This window comes from Aphidius gifuensis, linkage group LG1, assembly GCF_014905175.1.
Source record: "Aphidius gifuensis isolate YNYX2018 linkage group LG1, ASM1490517v1, whole genome shotgun sequence".
Classification (NCBI taxonomy): Eukaryota; Metazoa; Arthropoda; class Insecta; order Hymenoptera; family Braconidae; genus Aphidius; species Aphidius gifuensis.
In genome coordinates, this window is record NC_057788.1 from 17,021,683 (window position 1) to 17,038,101 (window position 16,419).

Genomic DNA, 16,419 nt, shown 5'->3' on the forward strand with positions numbered 1-16,419 from the left:
GCCTGGAATGTATTCAAGTATGCTAATATGATGAAAGAGGTCAACTTGGCAAATAGGTCTCCCAGATTAATATAATACGTTTCTGATGAAGAACGACAGGGAAAATATATTTGTGATATTAAGTGATTATTGAGTTGAATTATCTGTGTGATTATAATCTCTTGATTACTGTATTTATTATTTTTTTTTTGCAAGCTAATGAAACTATCTTTTTTCTTAGCATTTCATGATGTTCCTTAGAACTTGTCAAAACCCTCCTTGCCCACATATCATGGCTATTATCTCATTTTTTTATTGTAGTTTTTGAGATTATTCAAGTAAAATACACACAATCATTTTTCGTTAGTTGATTTATTAATGAATATTAATAAATTCTTGAGATTACATATTATGTTGGATGTTAACATATTGTTTTTGGGCGCCAAATATGTGTATAATGGCGGATAGGCAAAATGGCGTCAGTAAAATAGTTTAAAAAGTGAAATGTAGAGGCGCTCTTAATGTATGATACATGGCGTATGATAATGGAGATGTATCATACAGCAGTATCATACACTGTATCATACTGCTGTATGATACACCGGTATCATACCTACCCAACACTGACCGCGGTGATAACCTTGTATGGTATGTGCTGACTATTGTCACTGTTTACATAGTAACGTTTTTGCTGTTTTCTGTCAAGATATACACCTGTTTAATAAATTTCATTCTAACGTTCATTACCAATAAAATAGAATTTTAAAATAATTCAAATGAATCATACTTCAATAATTTAAAGTGTTCGTAACAGTTTAAAATCATTGAAGACATCTGTACGACGTTTTACAAAAAAAAACGAAAATTCAAGGTCGTGATATAGATATACATGACATATTGTTTTCTTTACTGAATGAAAAATTTAACTGTCAATTGTTTTTCAACTGTTGTGTTTGCTGAAAATAAAATATACCAATTTATTGTTCAACTAATTTGACAGTTGTTAATATTGTTCAAATTGAAAAAGAAGATGTCGAAAGCCGGAGAAAAACAAAGTTATGCACAAACCTACAAGCTAGTTGTAGTTGGAGGTGGAGGCGTTGGAAAATCAGCAATAACTATTCAGTTTATTCAGGTGAATTTAATCTTTCCATCAAATATTTTATTATATGATATTTATAGACATCACATTCAACAAGCGAAAAATGTTTTAATTGGAATTTAATTTATCAATTTTTATTTATTTGATTTGTTTTATTAAGCTCAGAAAATTCATTGACTCTTTATTTGGATACTGTTCGATCTTATTTTTGAATGGAATAAAATTAGAATAATATTACTCCGCTGATCTCATATGTTCATCGTAAGCATGTCAAGGACCTTTATTCTTCACATTGTCCGCATCCTATTTTTTTTCATTTCAACAACTTTTATTTTATTATAGAGCTTATTAATTATTATGTTTTCTTAATCAAATCATTAATTATAATACTTAAATTTTTCAATCAAAATTATAGTGATCAGTTAATATTTTCTCGTTATAAACGCCCAGTTGCAAAAGTAAATACAGTTCTTGATTTTACGAAGGCTAGGAGCTATAGGCTCAGCCGCAGTATTGTATTTTATAACGAAAAAAAAAAAACGTTCATAATTTACGAACTAATTGAAGGTAAGTCATTATATTAGGCTTAAAAGATGCGTCTTCGAAAACTCTATCGCCCGCATTGTGGGTTACCCCTCCATCTTCAATAGTTTTTGAAGAAAAAAAAAAAAACGTTAAAATAGAAAAAAAAAATCAGATATTTAAATTTTTTTTCTCAAAAACTATTCAAGGCCGAACAAAACCCACATATGACATAACAGAGCTTTCGAAAAACTTTTTATTACGCCTAATACAATGTTTCTGTTTTCATTATCCTAAAAGATATACACGGAGAGAAATATTCAACAAAAATTGTGGTTCTGGTACAACAATTTGGTAGCAAGATGCAAGCTTCTTTTTTTTATTTGTTTTTCTTATAAAACTTGTTAAATGTTGCATATTATTTGTTTTGTAGATTCATAATTTTCGTTAAACAGAATCACAATTTTTATTAGACCACAATTATTAGTCTGCTTCATTACAAATTTTATTTTCTAATTTAATAATTTTTATTTTCACTTTAATATTTTTTGTTTTGTGCATTATAAATTTTGTTGTTTGGTACAACAATTTTTGAGGTCCAACAAAACTTGTATATCGCGTAAGAATTTTTGTCTTAGATCACCACAAATTTTGTGGTTCTAGAACCACAATTTTTGTCAGCTAGCAACAGATGACACACACAAACAAGTTTGGAAGGGGTGTGTTAGTTGTGTGAGTTATTACTGTTGGCCGTTACAAGTTATGTTTATGCTTCACTCTGAATTAGAATTAGTTTGGACCTGTCATTGATTGACAAAAACACAAGAAAATATGTAGACATTATTTGATTATTTAATTATTAAAGGATTATGACAATTAGTAATTTATAAAGTGTGTGAATATAAAATAAAACAGCACCCGTATTCACAGGGCATTACAATTTAGGGCTTGTTTCATCCACCGGTGGCGCTTGTGGAGCTTTTATATGTAAAATCTATATAAAAAAAATTTTATAAGCGCCATCAGTGGCAAAAAGAAGCCCTAAATTGTATAAAATTTGCCCTGAGAATACGGGTGCTGGGTGTGAATTAGCAGCTAAGATGACTTTTATTATATTAGTCAGTACATAATTTTTTTTAGTTGATACTATATTTGTTCATCACATAACCTTTCTTTTTAAACGTCAATTTAAATTTTTTATCTATCAACTATAACTTCTTTTTTTTTTACTTAGTTTTTTTTTTTTACTCTTTTAGTTTTGTCAATTATATGTTTAGAGTGCATATATTTATTCTAATAAAAAACTGGTGGTAAAACGTAATTAGAATATAAGTATGTTGAAATAAAAATAACAACAAATGTATTATGCTAAATAAACTAAAAAATGTAAAACTGGATTTATAAAAATAATAAAAAAAAGATTTGCCACATAAATTGTATTAATTGTTGATTAATTATTAATTAATTATTTATTATTATTATTTTTTATTAAAAGAGTTCATTAATTTTTATTTAGGTAGAAAACAAATTTCGTTTATTCCGTAAGAATTTTTATTGAAAGTTAAATAAATATAATTGTTACTGTACAATAAATTTTATTAAAAAATCAAGAAATTATGTTTAATTCACAAGAATTTTTATTTGAAATTAAATAAATTTTATTGGTACTGTACAACAATTTTTATCTGAAAAAGAATAAATTTTGTATGTTTTATCAGAATTTTTATTAGAAGTTATATAAATTTTAATACGTGCCCAACAGATTTTGTTGTACAGAACCGTAATTTTTGTGTCACGGAAACCACAAAAATTGTGGGTCAGTAAAACAAATGTTGATAATGGACACATCATATTTTATTGGATTGACATCTTGCCACTTTTTTGTGGTTCTTTTTAACAATTTTTGAGCAGTTTTTTACCGATTTTTGTAAGATATTTCTCTCCGCGTAGGATTTCGAATTTTTTTAATTTTAGAAAATTAGGCAATGAATAACTCAACGAAGAATTGGAATAAAGACTTCATATTAGGTTTATATTTTGCGTCTCAAAAAACTCTATCGCCCGCAATGTGGTTTTTTTCCCCATCTTTAATAGTTTTTGGAAAAAAAAAAAAACTTTAAATTAAAAAAAAAAAAATCAGATATTTAAATTTTTTGCTTAAAAACTATTCAAGGCTGAAAGGAACCCATATATTCTCCATAACAGAGCTTTCAAAGAACTTTCCAATAAGCCTCATACGATCTGTTTTCATTATCCTAAAAGATATAGCATTTCAAATCAGTTTTTTAAGAATTTTGAAAAATTAGGCAATGAATAACTCAACGAAAAATTGGAATATCGACTTCGTATTATGCTCATATTTTGCGTCTTGAAAAACTCTATAGCCCGCAATGTGAGTTTAGTTCCCCATCTTCAATAGTTTTTGAAGAAAAAAAAAAAAACTTTAAAATAATAAATTTAAAATAAAAAATCTAGCTAAGAAGAATAATGTAGATATTGATTGTTTGACTACAATCACAGCTAAGTAGAAAATCTAGCTAAGTGAAATGATGATTGTTTGGCTATTATTGAGGCTAAGTAAAATATCTACCAGCTGAGTGAAAAATCTAACGGCTATATATACAAAAAAAATAAATTATATGAAATATTGAATTTAAGTTAGAAAAAAAAAAATTTGTTATGACGTCATTTTTTTTTTTTAATTTTTTCTGTCATGATTTTTTTTGTCGAGATTTTTTTATTGTGATTTTTTTTGTCGGAATTTTTTTTGTCGTGATTTTTTTTGTCGAGTTTTTTTTGGAAATTTTTTTTTGACATGTAACCGAGAATTCGTTATGGGATCTTATTTTGCGTTGCAAAAACTCTATCACCCGCATAGTTGGTTTTTTTTGCTATCTCCAATATTTTTCGAGAAAAAAAAAACAATAAACATGAAAATTTTTTTTTGTATAATGTTATTATTAATAAACCGTAAAATTATTTGAAAAACCATAATTTCATTATATCTAAGAAATTAAGACACCCATGGCCCTAGCCGGAGTATTGACAACTTTTAATTTTCAGCGGGTAACGCGGACCACACGCCCCAACAAACGTTACCAGATCTTTTTATTTTTTTTTTTTTGCTCAGGAACACACTAGTGTTAATATATTTTCAAATTTATTTTATTGGCATTAAATACTACTTTTTTTGCTCATATGATTTTTCACCGTTTTTTCGTGTACACGGAAAAAAAAATTGCGTGTTACAAAGAAAATTTTTCCTTATAAGTGGAAATTTTTTTCTTCCAAATTTTTGGTTTCAAATAAAAAAAAAAAAATTATTATTGTGAGAAAAAAATTCTCTGATTAAAAAAAAATTTTTATAAATATTCTTATGTATGATTGTTACAAGAAAATTGAGAATCTTTTGGAATTTAAAATTTTCTAAACTACAGAAAAAAATGATTTGACCATAAGTTTTTTTTTATTTCACATGATCAATATTTTTTTTGTACTGGTAAATTAATGAAACTAGTAAAGAAACAAATATCTCAAATCTACTGCTTAATATGACTTATTCAAAATACAATTTATATTAATTGAAAAAAACTTATATTGTTTTAAATAAATAAACCAATTACTGAATCAAATTTTTTTTTGAATAAATCATTAAATAATTACATATTAACAAAATTTTTCTTGATTCGATAATTAACTTTTGTAAATTGTTACATTATTACAAAAAAACAAAAAATAGATTGTTTTGAGAAATTTTGTAGTTTTTTAAGATAAATTAAAATTTTTTGAAAATATTATGATGATTATTATATATAATGATAATATATATATATATCACTATAAATAAAAAAAAAGAATAGTGTTTAAAAAATTTCTAAAAAAAATTTTTATTCGTCAAAATATGATCATGTTCATTAGTTTAATAATTTTAAGAGAAAAAGAAAATTATATAGTTTCATATAATAGTTAAACAATGGTTTTTTTGTGTGAAGTAATAAATGTAATAATTGAAAAGAAATAAAATTTTTTGCAAATTTATTTTTTTTCGAAAAATTTTGATACTTTCTTTTTTTGAATTGTATGATGAATACTTGATTATTTTTTCAGACTGAATATTTTAAATTTGATTGATTAATATTTTAATTAAAACTAAAAGATAATTTAATATGAAAAACTTGTTTCTGGCAGTCTAAGATAGTCATTACGTTTTTTGAGTTTCAAATAGATAGAAGTAAACTCTCTTTGATAATGGTTTAAGAAAAAAATTCCTCAAAGCAATCTAGTTTTTGTTTTTTTTGTGATAAATATTTGTTACAATTGTAAAAATTTAATTATCTAATCAAGAAAAGTTTGGTTAATACGTAACCATTTCATGGTACACTACAGGACACATTTATGTTGGGATTTGAGAGTATGGATGCGCAATGGACTGAAATGTTTAATCAGCGCATAGCAACAATTGAAAAGTTATATTTTTTAATAAGAAATTGAAGAACTCTCAATCATATTTTTTTGCATATTATAATTCTCCAAAGAAATATCTACAAATTAAAAAAAAAAAAATTTGGAAAAGTAGAAACTTCAAAAATTTCAGGCTGCCTACGCCCTTAAATCTTAATTAATTGATATTAATTAAACTATTAACTCCCAAAAAAAAAATATTTTAAAAGCTATAATTTTTTTTAAAAAATAATTCCAGAGTTATTTTGTCACGGATTATGATCCAACGATTGAGGATTCCTATACAAAACAGTGTGTCATCGATGATGTTCCAGCGAAACTTGACAGTAAATATTCCTATTTTTTGTTTTTTCTTTGAATACATCATTTTTTTAATATACGCCAAAAATAAATATTCCAATTTTTTCAGTTTTGGATACCGCCGGTCAAGAAGAATTTTCAGCAATGCGAGAACAATATATGAGAAGTGGAGAAGGTTTTTTGTTGGTATTTTCAGTAACAGATCATTCATCTTTTGATGAAATCCAAAAATTTCATAAACAAATATTGAGGGTCAAGGATCGTGATGAGTTTCCGATGCTCATGGCGGGAAATAAGGCAGATTTAGATCATCAACGAGCGGTAACAATTTATTAATTAAATAATTTCAATAATTGGAAAAGTGTAAAACTATACATTTATGATTCAGGTAGCGGTTGAAGAAGCACAAAATCTTTCACGTCTTTTGAAAACTCCTTATATTGAGTGCAGTGCTAAACTGCGAATGAATGTGGACCAAGCATTCCATGAACTCGTTCGAATTGTTCGTAAATTTCAACTGTCAGAAAGACCTCCGTTAAAGCCAAATCATAAAAAAGGCAATAAAAAATGCTGTATGCTTTAATTAGGATTCAGCCAAAGAAAAAACATTTAATTATAATTATTTTTATTAAAAAAAAAAAAAAACAAAACGAGGATTTTAACGAATGAAATCAAGACAATGAGAATCAACAAATAGCTAAAAACAAGTCCTGCCTATCTTGTCTAAATAAAATACATGGTTTTTCAACGATTCAAAAATTATGTCTTCCATATCTAATGGTTAAAACAGCAGCCTTCATCAACACAATCGATTATCTGTATTTATTCGTTTTATGTTAATCAAATTAACGATTTTTGCAGACATTAAAAAAAAAATATTTTTTTTCATATATCTAGTTTTTAATTTTTCAATTTGAAATTTATTTTATTATTTTTTAAAATATAAATACTCAACGATTGTAATTTAAAGATCTGAATTTTTTAAAATAATGATTTTTTTAGGAAATATCAATTTTCGACTGTTTGTACTAATGGCATTCAGCCAGTGTTAATTGTTTGAATATTAGATACAATTTACAATTATAAAAACAAACGAATAAAAATATATACAATTTTAAAAACTAAAATTGATGTCAAGTTATTATTAAATATATTTTACTCATCATTAGTGAAAAAAACATTATTCAATAAAATCGAATTAAGTATACCATAAACTTCAATGCTACATTTAATCATGAAAAAATATACAGTTATAAGTTCAACATAAGTTATCTGATTTCATTTATATATATACTTATAACGTTATAAAAATCTTGATTAAAAAGAAGCAGTTGTTTCAATTACAATAAACGCTGTCGATGTTAAATTAGACTGCGATCTAATATAATAAATTAAAAAATATGATTGAAAATGAAGCCTTAATTACAGTGCCGTAACAAGGAATTTTTGCGCCCTGGGCAAAATTATATTTTGCGCCCTATTTTTATCGATATAATATATAAAAAAGAATTCATTTGTTAGGTGTATTTAACAATAATATATATAACAAGCAAAACCGCCAGAATATACTGAAATTATTTTATTTTTTAAATAAAAATTGTTGTGGATATTAATATAGAAGACAAAATATTTTAAAAGTGATACCTATAGATGAAGAATAGATCATTAGAAAATCAAAACAGTTTTTGTCTTCTGGCGTTGTCGCTGGAAAATTCATCTATGATGTCATCGAAGTCTATTGAAGATACAATCAATTTGGCACAATGATTCTATTGTATTATAGAAACCATTGCAGAGAAATTGATCTAGATAATGAAATAATTTATTTGGTTACATCCAATCTTTAGCAACAGTCACCAATAGCTTTTTGATTAATTAATTATGGCAAATGTATCTAGGGAAAGTATGTAACCAAATATATTAATTCCTAGTCTAAATTAATTCCTTAGCAATATCCATGGTAGAAGTACTACAGGTATGGCAGTAGTCCATGCTTTTTTCGTCGCGTTCTGCGCAGCCTTATTTTTTCAACCAATCAAGAACGCGCCATCGAGCTGTTTTGCTTTTCTTTCTAACACGCAATCTCTATTATAAGATCCTCTCTCTCTAACATACTGTTTTGACAACTATTTTTTATATTGTTGTAAATACTAATAAATATATGTGGAGCATGTTTATAAAAAATAAAAAAAATAAAAAAACCAAGACAGTTTAACAAATAAATTATAATATTTTCATTGTTGTTGTTTTTTTTGATGCCACAAACAATAGAGGTTGTGTTGTATTTATTATACTTGGATTCATTTATTTAATATAAATAATTAATTTTTATCATTGATGTATGTGAATCATAAAGAATTCTTTTAGACTGGGAAATAATATATTTGGTGATACATTCTTTCCTCAGCAATATTTGGCAATAGCTTTTTTATTAATTAATTATGGCAAATGTTGCTAAGAAAAGGATGTGACCAGATAAATAAATTCGTAATCTGAATTAATTTCTCAGCCATTTGCCATAATCATCTCAATTTATGTCAATTAAAAAAAGAATAACCTTTGGCATATATAGTCAATACAAGCAGAATAAAAATCGGTCCATGTTAACCTGCGTTAGTGGTTAAGTCGGTTATAGTACCATGTTAGTGATAGGTAGAATTAGGTAGAATTTTAGAGTATAGAGGATCGTGTCTTGGCCGTTGTCAGAAGAAACAAAAAAAAATTTCAATTCAAATTATTAAGTATATTTTTTATTTTACGTCTTATTTTGCATTTTTAATATTGCTTTAGCACGATTGTCTCTAAACGACAAATGACAATAATGAGGACAATTAACTTCAAAATTTAGAAAGACAATCATGTTTATGTAATATCTGAATGATCATAAATGACAGTAGTCAATTTCTTTCCTGAAAATATAATTTTTTTTTAAATTGTTTAAAAAAGAATATTTTTTTTCTTGTGACGCGCTTCTAAGTGCGCCCCCCTCTACACTGCGCCCTGGGCAGTTGCCCCTCTTGCCCACCCCTTGTTACGGCACTGCTTAATTAAAAAAAAAAAAAAAAATGAAATTATAGAGAAAAAAAGGTTTTCAATGAGTATTCGACACTGTGAGTGATATTTTAGTTACCGGATCGACTATATTTGATCATCTCAGATCTCTTGATATCTGATTGTCAATATTCATAAACAAAAATATGTAGATTATTTTTAACTAGTTTAGATGAAATCTGGCCAAACAATCAAGTAAACGCTGTAATTGACCTTACAACTTGTATATTTCGATAGATAAGGAAAAGTGAACGAAATGTTTCGATTTGTGAGCACATACCATTTACAGGTAAAATCTTCCTGAGATAATTTTTAGGGAAAAAGAGCTCTTAGTATTTAGTTTTATATGCTTCGTAGCTCAACCGATGACCGCCGAACAAGTGTAATTTTTCTGAAACTATATTCAGGGGAAACCCACGAAATTAAATGATACATATTTATTATATATATTATATTAGTTGATTCACCCGGCAACTTCTATCCGTTGTTGTCATTTGTTTAGAAAAAAATTAAGGACAAATAATATTTCTATTCCAAACTTAATAATTTGATTTTTTTTTTAGAACTTTTTAATGATGAAATTTTTCTTTTCGATTATTCGAATGAAATAATGAAAAAATATTTTTGCACTGCCGCTATTATTATCATTTATCTATTTTTATATTTAAGAAACCGATATTATTATTACATACTAACTAAGTAAATTTTATTATTGAGAACGTTAAAAATATTTTTATTATAATCCATATACTTTTTTTTTCTATTTTTTTATACCAGTAATTGGAGATATTGGGTGCATTTCTTTAATAAATATTTTTTTTCGCTCTGAAATTTTGCCCTGTAATACCGACAAAAAGCTAGTAACAGAAACAATGACAAACGTGACGAAATTCTCTACACGGAGAAAATAAAATAATAAAAATTGTTTAAAAAACCGGAGAAAATTTGTTGTGCTGCACAGCAGCGTAGAGGCCAAGTTAAAACTAGACAATATTTGTTCTGCTGGTGATATAGTTTTTTTTATCTGGTAGAGTCATAATTGACGTGCTGTTTAACAAAATTTGTCATGCTTAAAACAAAAATTGATAAACATACAACAAAATTCATTATGCTCTAAACAACAATTGTTGAACATGAATTATTATTTTTGTATTCAGTTTAATAACTTTTATTATTCCGACGAGATAATCAAGTGTTCTGTTATAACGGCGTACTATTACGGTAACCTTGTTGTAATTACGAACAACAGAATTACGATGCTAGTACATTTGTTGTAATAATGGCTGAAATAAATGCGGAACGAAAAAAATAGTTCCTTTATCGGTGAATTTATAATAAGAACCATGTTTTTTTTTTTCGGTAATTGTAAGGCACTATTGATACGACTTTTTTTTCCACCTAGCACAAAACTTGAACCATGGCATGCTGAAAACTATAACTACTTCTACTTTTAAACCTGTGCCTTAGCTAACACACCAACGAGCGCGATATGCACTTGGAACACTATTTGTTTCGTTTAAAACACCCGGACGTTTATTTGCCAGGCTCGCTTTAATTTACTTTTCGAGATAAATTACAAGCTTACAATTGCGATGGTTCCGTTGGCGCGCAACTTCAACATAGAAACTTCATATAGGACGTAAAAGAAAGCTCTGAATTCGTAGTATTTTGTAGTAGAAAAATTAGAATTTGTAGTTTGATAATTTTCACGAAAAATAAACTTGTTTATGAATATCTTAATGAACAAATTAATGCTTGAAATAATTAAAATTTAACACTTCACAAAATGTTGAATTGATCATTTAAAAAATTGTAGACCGATTTTGACATTCAAAAAATGTTAAATTTCACATTTTTTTTTTTACTGTGTTGAAAGTTTGTTGAAGCTATAAAATTCATTAAAATTCGTAGGAAGTTCGTAGAAATATTTCCACCAAGGGTGTCAGTTGTGAAGAAATTTCTCTGAATCACTCAACCCAACAAATATTTTTTATTGGATGGTATAATTCGGCATGAATCCTGCAAATGTCTCATGAAATCTAGAAAAATGGTTAAGAGTGAAGAGAAATCTTCCAAAGCCGGATTACTTATTAGACAAACCAATATTGCCCAATAAAATAATCTTGCTAGATATGTAATTAAAGTAACCCTGTTTATCCTGCTCACCAGAGAAAACAATAGAAGGGTAGGGAGCCCCAGGTAGAAATTCAGCCTCGAATCGACATCGATCGAGGCTCAATTCCGAGCCTCACGCTCGGATCGACGTCGGAAGCGAGCTCTATTCGATGTCGGAAAGTTACGCTATTCGACGTCGAAACGAGACTAAAACGAGGCTCAAAAAATTTGAATTTTGATTTTATATTCAAATTTTACCACCGGATTACATTCGAATTTTAAATTGACACCTGAAATGAGGCCAGGTAAATAATAATAATTAATGAAAGCAAGTTAATGTTTAACACCAGTATACTTTAATGTTATTCTCGATATATCTCAAATTCGCATTCATACTTCCATACCAATACACACACATACAGATACCAGTTGATATTGTTGATGACGCTGATGATGACTCCCCAAGTGACGCCGTATATGAGTTGGCCGATGTAATGCCAAGTTGATGACGCTACCAGGTTGCCTTCACGTCTGCCGAAAGCCAATTGATTGTATTATTTATTTATTACTGTTGATCAATCAGCAATAAATACCAGTTGATGATGTTGTTGTAGCTCTCAAGATTATTGATTAAACAATTTGTTGGTGTTTAATATTTAATATATGTGATGTTGTTTCACCAATAGCTTCACCATATGCACCAGGTGATATTGGAGAACTCTGAATGATATATTAATTGTTGTTTTTTATATTAAAACACTTTGCTGGTGTATATTATTGACAATCTTAATTGAATAAATAATACTCAATTTGATTTTCTCTTTGCATTTAACTTTTTGCAAGTGGTGTGTGCCGAGGCCAGTGACCGAAGAGACGGAGCCTTGGCGTCTCCGTAGATTCACAATTTTTCTTCGGCGGCGCTCGTACAAGTTCGAATGTTGCTTAAAATATGATTCTTTAGCAACCTCAATTCCTTAGATACATCTTTTCCTTAGCTACATCTTTTCCTTAGTCACATCTTTTCCTTAGCTACATCTTTTCCTTAGCTACTACTTTTCCTTGGACATTATTTTTTCTTACATAAATATATTACATGTAATTTACTTTAAAAAATAAAGTTGTCTAAAAAAAAAGCAGTAGCTGGAACAAAGATGTAGCCAAAAAAATAAATGTTGCTTACCGCATAATTTTTCTGGCTACATTAATTTCTTAGCTACTGCTTTTCCTTGGACAATATTTTTTTTTAGCTACATCTTTTCCTTAGTTACTGCTTTCTATAATTTACAATAAAACTTTATAAAACAATTAAATAATAACATTTTTAAGTTTTTCTCCAACTTTTTTTTTTTAGCCTCGTTTTAGTCTCGTTTCGACGTCGAATAGCGTAACATTCCGACATCGAATAGAGCTCGCTTCCAACGTCGATCCGAGCGTAAAGCCTCGATCCCCGAGTCTAATTTCTACCTGGGAGATAAATTTGCGTAATGTAGGGAGAGGTAAAAAGGAACCTGAAAAACACGCGAGAATAGTACCCAAATTAAACACAAATAATTTATAGAAACTTGAGTCAAACACAAAAAAATATAATGTTAAATAAGATGGCAAATTTATTATTAAAATACCACAACTTTATACTAATGGTTTTGATGTTGAGTAACAGATAGTTAAATTTGGACCGACATGGACCTTGAGATAATTGACGCCTTTGTGTAACACTGAATTTACAACAAGAATTATAACGAAGATCACCTTTACATATTTTTGATTTAATAATTACATAAACGCTTTACTATACTTTACAGGTCGTAGCTAAGACTAAGTTCATGACTACGAGGTCGTTGATTTTTATATTTAAAATAATTAATTGTAAGCAAATTGATGTTCAAATTAGCCAACTATAATTTACTTTGTTCAATATTTATTTGATTAGATAATTTAACATAAGATATGCACTTTAATTTAAATTAAAAAAATAAGACAACTTAGACCATGCGAATTAGATAATTTAACATAAGATATGCACTTGAATTTAAATTAAAAAAATAAGACAACTTAGACCATGCGGTCAGAATTTATTGCAAGTTAAATCCAATATGATTTTAATGCGTTTAAAATAATAATTTATGTAATCAAATATTACGTAACTCTAATTAAAAATATTGAAGCAAAAATAAATCAATACAGATATTGAATAAATATAACTTACAGTTTTGCGGCCCGCGACTCTTAAAATTATTCTAAGACTTTTTAAAGCACGTATTAAAGCGGTTAAAGTAGTTAAAGCACTTAGAGCTGGTAGTCACGGGACCAGAGATCCCAGTGAACTGATCGATATATTGGGTCAGTGGCACAAGCTGCCCGTAGGGTAGGTCGGGAATATTCGGGGGTGCTCGGGGATGCGTTTGCTTCCTTAAATGTTACCCTTATAATTCATAAGATGGAGCTAGGAGTATCCAATTTGTGGCGGTGCCAACTGCCCAAACTGCAATTTCACCAGTTCCAAAGATGGCGACGACTGATCTAGGAAATTCTCATCTAGGAACATTAAGGCGTCCGCGCAAAGAGACTCTTGTCGCAAGAGATATATTTTAGTTGTAAACTAGACTACACTTGTAGCCCAACGTTTTATGTAATTCGAATCTCTTTATTCTATTACTTTTGATATTCTGATAATAAAGGAACTACCTCATTATTATTCCTAAAATAATATATAGTCTAGAGTTGATTATTTACCTAGTAATAATCCCAACCCTATAAACTATAAATTGGACCCTGAATATATAATTTTATAAAATATAATTTATCTAAAATAAAAAAAGTTCGGCGCTTACCACAGGACATTACAATCTCATAACTATTTGTAGAATAGTCGTTGGAATTCGTAGAAAGTTCGTTGAAATTCGTAGAAATATTTTCATCATGGATACTTTGGCGAAAATTCTTGAAATGTCTCCTGAAGTTGTACGGGGAAACCTTCCGAAAATATTTTAGAACTTCTTCTGTGCATGGGTCAATTTCGTTATAATTCGTAGAAATATTTCCACCAGCCCTGGTAGAAATATAGAATAAAATCGAGGTTTACACGAGGTTACCATGTATCGGTATATATGCTTATACACGTACCTCGGGCCCAAACCTCGGATCGAGGTTAAATTTCTACCAATGAGGGACTATATTTAAATCTTTTCGCTTAAAAAATGAAGCATCAGCCATTTTTCCTCCCTTACGCACCCCTCAGCTCTCCAAATGATTGGTAAATATTCCCGAATCAAACTCATTGTACACGTTACAAAATAATATACAATATGTATAGTTTTCTTTAATTTAATGATCGGAAAACCCAGGGCTCCTATGCGTCCCTGGCTCTTGACCATATTTCTGCAGAATTTTTTGCTAACTTGAGCTTCATTTAGTTATTATTAATTTATTATAGTTAGTTGATTTTTTGACGTGATAGGGTCTTTTTATTTATTGGAATTTTATTTCAAAAAATTTTTTTTTAAATTCTATTTCAATTTTGATGAATTCAATTAATTTTTTGACCTTAAAATGGACAAAAGCGTTGTATCTCACTATCGTCTGAATTTTTCCCCGGGTTGTCCTCAGCATTTTATTTATTTGAAAAATAAAATAAATGCAATTTATTTTTACAAATTAAATTACTAAGGAAAAGCAGTCCCCCACGGAAATATTTTATAAAAATTTTATAAAAATTTTATAAAAGTTGTTTTATAAAATCATTTTATAAAATTTGGGCAAAAAAAATAAAAAAGCTATGTAAAAAATTTATAAAATTTTTATAAATATTTTGCTTTTTTTTTGATAAAATTTTTATAAATATTATAAAAATAATATATATAAAATTTATATAATTTATATAAATATTATAAAAAATATTTATAAATATTTTTCAAAATTTTTGTATAAAAATATTTGAAAAAAGATAAAATTTATATAAATTTTTTACAAAGTTTATGTAAAATATTTATGAAAAATTTAGATAATTTATATAAATATTATAAAAAATATTTATAAATATTTTTTAAAATTTTTGTATAAAAATTAGTAAAAAAAGATAAAATTTATATAAAGTTTTTACAAAGTTTATGTAAAAACTTTATTAAAAATTTATATAATTTATATAAATATTGTAAAAAATATTTATAAATATTTTACAAAATTTTCGTATAAAAATTAGTGAAAAAAGATAAAATTTATATAAAGTTTTTACAAAGTTTATGTAAAAATTTTATGAACAATTTATATAATTTATATAAATAATATGAAAAATATTTATAAATATTTTTTAAAATTTCCGTATAAAAATTAGTGAATAAATATCAAATTTATATAAAATTTTTACAAAGTTTATGTAAAAATTTTATGAAAAATTATATAAATAATAAAAAGTATATTTGAAATTTTTTTTTGAATATATATATATATATATATTTATAGCAACTTTATACCTAAAAAATATGAATAAATATATTACAATTAATATAAAAATCAATAAAAATCATTATATATTAATATAAATTTCTAAATCCAAATCTAATTGAATAAAAATGACAACTTATAAAAAAATATAAAAATATTTGAAAATTTACTTTACGGGCGCGCATAAAAGTCATCTATTTTCGAGGCGACACGGCGAGCTTTTGATTCGTCGATTCACAGCGGCTAAGACAAGCCGGCGAGAGAAATTTTGAGTAAAACTTACAGTCCTTGGTAAAAAGAACGGAAGTCCTCCAGTAAATCATAGCAGTAGTTCCGTGACTGCCCACGTGTATAGAATTTTTACTAAAGTGAATTGGTAAAAATTAAAAAATATCATTCATATGACAGACAAGTCAGAAAGTTTTCAAGTTATGAGCATGTAAATTTAA

The 16,419-nt window shown here is 27.3% G+C and overlaps 1 protein-coding gene across 1 annotated transcript; it reads left to right on the forward strand.

Annotated features, from left to right (window-relative positions):
• The first annotated feature begins 609 nt into the window (after nt 1-609).
• Nucleotides 610-7,292, forward strand: LOC122849855 (ras-like protein 2). Its single transcript, XM_044148703.1, has 4 exons — nt 610-1,114; nt 6,303-6,390; nt 6,474-6,685; nt 6,753-7,292. The coding sequence occupies exons 1-4, from the start codon at nt 1,010-1,012 to the stop codon at nt 6,945-6,947; spliced, it is 600 nt and encodes a 199-aa protein (XP_044004638.1). The 5' UTR covers nt 610-1,009; the 3' UTR covers nt 6,948-7,292.
• Nucleotides 7,293-16,419: the final 9,127 nt, after the last annotated feature.

Coding starts and splice junctions, on each gene's coding strand:
- LOC122849855 (XM_044148703.1), top strand. CDS start 1,010: ATGTCGAAAGCCGGAGAAAAACAAAGTTATGCACAAACCTACAAGCTA. Junction 6,391..6,473: donor TGTTCCAGCGAAACTTGACA/GTAAATATTCCT, acceptor CAATTTTTTCAG/TTTTGGATACCGCCGGTCAA. Junction 6,686..6,752: donor ATTTAGATCATCAACGAGCG/GTAACAATTTAT, acceptor TTTATGATTCAG/GTAGCGGTTGAAGAAGCACA.